Source organism: Borostomias antarcticus (assembly GCF_949987555.1).
Source record: "Borostomias antarcticus genome assembly, chromosome: 16".
Lineage (NCBI taxonomy): Eukaryota > Metazoa > Chordata > Actinopteri > Stomiiformes > Stomiidae > Borostomias > Borostomias antarcticus.
The window spans coordinates 24,328,926-24,336,425 of NC_140249.1; the positions used below are offsets into that span (position 1 = coordinate 24,328,926).

The 7,500-nt window shown below is 46.7% G+C and overlaps 2 protein-coding genes across 2 annotated transcripts in view; one reads left to right on the forward strand and one right to left on the reverse strand.

Annotated features, from left to right (window-relative positions):
• Positions 1 to 1,446, reverse strand: part of psme3ip1 (proteasome activator subunit 3 interacting protein 1) — an 11,366-nt gene extending 9,920 nt beyond the window's left edge. The window contains exons 1-3 of the mRNA XM_084451239.1: positions 1,393 to 1,446; positions 695 to 743; positions 1 to 53 (exon numbers count right to left, since the gene is read on the reverse strand). The exon at positions 1 to 53 is cut by the window's left edge and continues 130 nt beyond it. Of these exons, the coding sequence (XP_084307365.1) occupies positions 1 to 45 (45 nt within the window). The 5' untranslated portion in view covers positions 46 to 53; positions 695 to 743; positions 1,393 to 1,446. The remainder of the gene's footprint in view (positions 54 to 694; positions 744 to 1,392) is intronic.
• A 1,426-nt stretch (positions 1,447 to 2,872) lies between these two features.
• Positions 2,873 to 7,500, forward strand: part of rspry1 (ring finger and SPRY domain containing 1) — a 15,652-nt gene continuing 11,024 nt past the window's right edge. The window contains exons 1-3 of the mRNA XM_084451203.1: positions 2,873 to 3,007; positions 4,026 to 4,600; positions 6,058 to 6,110. Of these exons, the coding sequence (XP_084307329.1) occupies positions 4,218 to 4,600; positions 6,058 to 6,110 (436 nt within the window). The 5' untranslated portion in view covers positions 2,873 to 3,007; positions 4,026 to 4,217. The remainder of the gene's footprint in view (positions 3,008 to 4,025; positions 4,601 to 6,057; positions 6,111 to 7,500) is intronic.

Genomic DNA, 7,500 nt, shown 5'->3' on the forward strand with positions numbered 1-7,500 from the left:
TGATGCCATGCCTGGTCCTGATGCCATGCCTGGTCCTGATGCCATGCCTGGTCCTGATGGAACAGAACACACGTCAGCTAGAGACGTCAGGGGCACCAACCTGACACACACACACACACCCTGACACATACACACACACCCTCACACACACACACGTAACTGAGCTGGTGCACCAACCTGACACACACACACATCCCCTCACACACACACACGTAACTGAGTTGGTGCACCAACCTGACACACACACACCCACACAAACGTAACTTAGTTGGTGCACCAACCTGACTGACACACACACACACACACACACACACACACACACACACACACACACACACACACACACACACACACACACACACACACACACACACACACACACACACACACGTAACTGAGCTGAACTGGTTAAACTCCCTCCTCAGTATTGAACCGCTGCACCCGTGCCATCAAATCACTAGCTTTACAGTGGCTAAAGTAAGACAGGTGTTTAATGTTTCAGACAGGTGGTCATGTGCGTTGGCAGGTCAGAGGGCCCGAGATCGAACCCAGCAAGCGAGCGTGGAAGCAATACTGACGGGCGACACAGTGACCTGTTACACACACAAGTCAACCTGCGCCACAACAACACATTAAACCAAAAAGTCAATCACAAAGAGCGTATTTTAGATGGCTACGTTAGTGGAGAACTTACCTGTGTGAACTCAGTTAAGCAAACCACAAACTCCTAGCCTTGTACTCATCTGTGGAGGGTCAACATACATCAGAGACAAACGTTATTATAAGTGAAAACTAGGAAGGTTGAAAGACAACCAATACTGTGCCTCCCCCTAGTGTTCAAGTCAAACGAGCCATCTTTCTGGTTTCTAAATGAGCTTGGTCTGGAGAGGTAGCCATTATTCATTATTCAGAATAGGATCTGGTTTGGGAGATATATTTACTATATTAGCACAGTGTATATTTGAAAGAGCTCGTATCGATACGTGCACCCCCCAAATAAGGCCCTCTATTTGCAGATACGAGGAGTCTTGCTTGCTTGCTTGTCTGAGAGGCCATAGTTCATCTAGTCAAACCCTAGAAAGACAGATGCATTGCTAAGCAATGGCCAGAACTGGTTAGCTTGGTATGGGGCACGTTGACAGATAAGAGTTAGAAATCTACACAACTATCTGTCAGAACACAGTAACAGTTCCCCTCGGCTGCTGTTAGCCAGCATGCTAGCAGTTAGCTCGCTAATCGCGGAAAGAACAAAACCTCTCTGTCCAAACACGACGGCATTAATGTTACACACAAAAATACGATATCTGTTTGGTACTGCACGGTCCAAAGCTCGTCTCAAACATTTATAAACTCACACGGAACAATATCAACAGCAACATTTGGTTATTTTACCAGCCAGCCAGCTAGCACGATCCACGAATCCGTGTCACAGTAAATACACTCCGCCTCTCACTCGACTCGAATTATTAGTTCCCATCATCATATTGACTTCAGTCGTTTCAATAAGTCAAATTAAATCCGAATTTGCCACATTTGATCCTTTTAGCTACCATCATATAATACACATTAAAATGTACATCAATTTACCAAAGGTTTTAGACTTTAGCTAACCGGTAGGTGATCATGGTAGCTTTATTTCCTCAGCTAATCAACTCTTATCTATGAAGTAGTAAAAGATTAGAACACAGTCGGTAGTTTGACATGGTCATAGTCGTATTGTTGAGATTTAACTACATTAACTGTCATCGTCACATTTAACTGACTCACCAACAATGAAAAAGAAACTTTTTATTTATTTATTTATTTTATAAATCTTTATTAATCAAGGTACAAAACAGTACAAAATGTACAGTACAAAACAATACAAATTAGCAACAATCAATCAATACAAAGAATGAAATAAAACAAATTTAAAAATAATACAAGAGCCAGGGTACATATATCAAGCCTTTCACACAAACAAATCAAAGAAGGTGCACAAACTCACTGTCTTCGTAGCCTTCTTATTATTGGAGGAAAAAATAGTCTTTATGTATTGTTTGATTTCATTTTCTAGAATTTTGAACAGGGGTTTAGAGTTAGTAAATTTGGATTTGTGAATGTGAAATTTTGCTAAAAGAACTATTAGGTTAATAATAAAATATTCTTTGGTTTTACTGCCAATATCTTTAATGAAACCAAACAAAACATTCTCTAGACATAGAGTGAAATCAGGGTCAATATTATCAATAATAAATACTTAGATCCTTCCATAGTTTTTTTGTATGAGTGCAATGCCAAAATAAATGAAGAAGTGTTTCTGGGAGTACATTACAAAATGAACAATTAACATTGATATATTTCTTAAATTTGACAAGATAGTGATTTGCAGGATAATATCTGTGTAAAATTCTAAAGGAGACTTCTCTTATTAGTCAGTAAATACTTATGGGGTAAATTCCAAATATATTTCCAATTGAGGTCTTTTGCAAAGCTGTTCCCGTAAGTAACAACACAGGGAACCAGTAAGTAACAGTGTGTGTGTGTGTGTGTGTGTGTGTGTGTGTGTGTGTGTGTATGTGTGTGTGTGTGTGAGTGTGAGTGTGAGTGTGAGTGTGAGTGTGAGTGTGTGTGTGTGTGTGTGTGTGTGTGTGTGTCATGTAGTCACTCTGAAATAACCGAGCACCCAGGGCTCAGTAGCTAGAGAGCTGCCTGCGCTACGGAACTAGCATCCTGAGCAGCTAACTAGCTTGAACAAAGGGGATATTAGGGTTGTATAATTGATCGGATCAACATGTTAGTGGTTTATTGGTGTTAACATGTAGATGAGGTAGTTGGGCGGGTATATTCGTGTGTCATCGAGCTGGTTCCGTTTTCAGTTGGTGAATTTAGCTCTAGCCGCTCGAAGCTAGCTAGCTAGTCAGCAGACTAATGCTAACCATGCTAAGCTAGATAAAGCCCGCTAGCATCCCGAGGCCTGCATTTCCCTCTCCAGCAGAGGAGGAGAAGACGCCCAACATCCAGACAGGTAAGGGTCTGGTTCCTAAGGGTCTGGTTCCTAAGGGTCTGGTTCCTAAGGGTCTGGTTCCTAAGGGTCTGGTTCCTAAGGGTCTGGTTCCTCCAGGTAAGGGTCTGGTTCCTTAGGGTCTGGTTCCCCTCACAGGAGGATGAGAAGACATTCAGACTTTTTACTGATCCAGATCATGGGTTTGTCTGCTAAACCATCTTCTCATTAGTCTCTCATATCCGTCTGGATTCGCTAAAGAACGAACAAGCTAACTTTCGTTTTTTCTATCTAGACTAGTGACTAGTGTACTATTTTGTAACTTAGCTTGCTAGATGAATGAATTCAAGATAATAATATACAGTAATATAACCTTGTGCTAAACTGGTTAGTTAAGTCAACACTATCTAGATAGCGAAGTTAACATATTTATACTACTTATACTTGTCTATCTCAACTTGCTGGGCATTGGTTTAGCTACTAACCTGTAGAGTTAAGAACATAATACCTTTGTTGTCACTCCTGGGCTCACCTTAAACTGTGGGTTTAGTGTTACTCTATCTACAGTATTGATTCCCACGCATCATCGATCTGAGATCGATTGCTTAAGCAGATTTCTCAGTAAGTGGGTTGTGATTTCATCACGGTGTTTTGCTTCGTCACGATGTAAAAACAAAAGGGCAAACAAAGCTATCACCATATGGTAACCTCGAACCTGGATCTGTCGATACAGCCTCTCAGTTGACTTCATATACATTCTCTGTTGATTTGATATCCGGTTGGTTGGTGGGGATTGATACCATAACATGGTGATTACTGTTTGTTTGCTTCCCTCTGGAATATGTAGAGAGTGGGTCGTATGCCCACCTCCCTTGTTCTCTGTAAAGCGCATTGTGTTGCCTCTGGGTATGAAATGCGCTATACAAATAAAGTTTGATTGATTGATTGAACATCACCCGAATCCGGCTCGTGTTTGTCATGTTGATCAATGTTGACATGATGTTTTTGTCTCAATGGACTGTCTCTCTGTTCCTTTGGAAAGCACACGTGTGGAGAGAGCAGTACCCAGAAAAGTGGACCTACTCTCCAGGCGACCTGTGATGGTGACAGCCCTCCCCAGCCCCGCTGCCCCCTGCCTCACCCCCTCGCCGATGCCCCCTCCTGCCCAGGAGCACCATGAGTGACGAGCCCCTCGGGACCGTCAGGCCACGCCCCCAACAGAGCTGTAAATGATATGATAGTAGCAGCCTGGATAGCCTTCTGTGCCAGCCGGAGCGTCGCGCGCGTGCTGCTCCTCCTCTCCTGGGAGCACGGCCTCCTGCCTCGCCTTTGGGAGCGCCTCGCTTACACCGCAGCCGTAACCATGGGCAACAGCTGCATGTGCCGGGAGGACAGCGACGTGGAGGAAGGGGCGGGCCAGACCCGCGGCCAGGCCAGACGAGCCAATCACAGCGCGGCGGGCGGGGCGGAGCTCCCGGAGGCCAGGAGCAGCCGACCCCGTGACCCCGTCAGACCGCCGCGGCGCGGCCGGGGGCCCCACGAGCCCCGGCGCAAGAAGCAGAACGTGGACGGCCTAGTGCTGGACACCCTGGCCGTCATCAGGACGCTGGTGGACAAGTAAGCTGCCCCTCAACATGCCCCTCAACACGCCCCTCAACGCTACACTTGAGAAATCACTTGGATTGTCACGAGTTTGATTGCCTCATGGCCTCATGAGACCATAGCAAGGTCACACTCAGTTTCTCTCCGTAGAGTCCTGGTCTTGACAGACTAACTCCTTCAGCCAGTCGGCATAGCAACATGTTTGCCAATACTTGCTAGTGTGTACTTGCTAGTGTGTACTTGGTAGCGCATTCTTATTCAATTGTTATTATTGAGTCTATTTCTACAGTAGTGCACTTACAGCTGTGTTTATTCTACTAACGTTAACGTTACCGCTCGTTGCTTTGTGAGACTTTTACCAGCGGCTTGTATTTCATTTTCACGCATAAACTATGGGAACGGGAACCAATCAGGGGCTGCGTTCTACTGGGGAGCAGAACACTTCCTGACAGTTCCTAGACCCCTGCGTTAGGCCGCTGTGCCAGGCCCCTGTGCTAGACCCCTGCCTTAGACCCCTGCGTTAGGCCGCTGTGCCAGGCCCCTGTGCCAGGCCCCTGCCTTAGGCCTAGTTAAACATTAGTTCCTCTAGTCTCTGTTTCCATCAGCTGCGCTCCCACATCCCAGGGAACATGGCCGTGATTAGGGGACTTTCCACATCAACATGATCTCAGCGCCGCCACGCCGGCGGCCCGGGGATTAGGACGTTAGGACGGGCCGACCGGGGAGATACGCTCCAGGCAGGACGAGCCCTGTGTGGAAACCCCAAACAGTCACCCCCGTCCCTGTTCTCGAGATGCCTGAGGGGTGTGTAAGCTCTCCCGTTTAGACACGGCGCGGGCTTTCAGGACACGCTAGGGATGTGCAGAACTCGCCTTCTTCATAGTTGGTTAATCGGTGGGCGGTATGAATGATTAACACCCACATTCCAACGATTTGATTCCAACATTTTAAAACACGTGTTTATATTAGAGTGGAAAAAAGCAAAGACCACAATTCCATTGATTTTGCTGCTGTAATTTAGCCCCCATTCCAATCAGAATAGCGCTACTGAACCGATGATGCGTGACATTGGTTCAATTTAAATATTTTTTTAAAGGATGTGTGTATTTATTTGAATGAAAATAATTGACCACAATTTGACCAAAATCGTAAATAAACAATCATAAACAATTAATTGATTAATTGGATCCACTCCTTATATGGTCCAGAATGACGGTGCACACGGTTGTCCCCTGCGCTGGTGGCTGGTCAGACGCACGGTCAGGCAGGTAGAGGAGGCTGACGGTCACAACAACAACAACAACAACAACAAGGATGACGTCATCAGATGCAGCTGCAGTGCACGCTCATGAGCTCTCTGTCCGCTCCTTGATATCAACAGCTTGGAGCTACGGACTCACACACACACACACACACACACACACACACACGTTCTCTCTGTCTTTCTGACAGTCTGTGGTGTTGTGTTTCAGTGACCAGGAGCCCCCGTACTCCATGATCACACTGCATGAGATGGCAGAAACTGGTGAGTAACTGTGATGGCTCCCTGGGGGTCTGGGGTTGGGTCGGGGGGTTGGGTCTGGGGGTTGGGTTGGGTCGGGGGTTGGGTCTGGGGGTTGGGTCTGGGGGTTGGGTCGGAGGTTGGGTCTGGGGGATGGATCGGGGGGTTGGGTCCGGGGGTTGGGTCGGGGCCAACCAGGCCAATCAGCGTCCTTTGATTGCGATGACGGGAAATAAACCGTGCGATGTGATTGGTTAGGCCCTAACCGTTAGGGAATGGACGTGGCGCCCGGGAGCCTGTTCATCCTGAATAATGAAGGCAAATGAAACGGGAACTCTGTCTGAGTGTCGCGCCGGACGGTCGCCGGCGTCTGGGGGTCAGACCGCCCGCTCGACCTCTAATGAAATAATTAACGTCCTCATCCTGGCGGCAGCTGACACCTGCCCGGCGACCGGAGCTCTGATCCTCCCTGGCTTTGGGATTCATGGTTCTGATTGGTGCCGGACCAACATGATCTCTCTCCTGATTGGTTGTGTCTGGCTGTTGACTGGATGTTTCTGACCGGTGGCGGTGGTAGAGTGAAACGACACCCATCCCTGATTACTGATTGGTTGTTGACTGCTGCTGTCTGTCCCTGATTGGTTCAGCGTTAGTACGTCTGTAATCTTTAGTGTCGTAGATACCAGAGCACCCTGGCGTATTGTGATGAGGAGAATAGCACGGTCTTTCACTGCCGATAAGGAAGTGTGTTTATGCTCTGTCCAGGCCTGTCTGTTGGGCTGTTACACATGTCCTAACATTATTGAATCTTTCTTTAAAACGCTTGACGTCGTTAAGAGAGAAGAGCCAGCTGTGACCGAGGGGCTCTGGTGTCGGCTAATTGACCTTTGACCTTTTGAGCTCCAGAGAGAGACGTGAAACAGTTGTTGTCGTTGTCGTGTTCAGCGCTGTTCAGTTGGAGAGGCTATCGTTTGTTGTTCAGGCTAGTGAAAGCGATAGTCTCCCCTTGGTGTGTGTGTGTGTGCGTGTGTCTGTGTTTGTGTGTGCGCGTGTGTGTGTGTGTGTGTGTGTGTGTGTGTGTGTGTGTGTTTGGGCGGTGCTTAGCACAGTCTAACAGTTTTAGCTAGCTGCTGGTGTGTGGTGATATTTGTTATCATGTTTGTGTGGTGATATTATGTGTTATCATGTTTGTGTGGTGATATTATGTGTTATTATGTTTGTGTGGTGATATGATGTGTTATCATGTTTGTGTGGTGATATGATGTGTTATCATGTTTGTGGTGATATTATGTGTTATCATGTTTGTGTGGTGATATGATGTGTTATCAAGTCGTGTGTTGGTATATTGCTCTAATATCCTCTTGTAACAGGGGAACACAGCCCATCTGTTACCAGCGTGGTGATAATCTTGCTG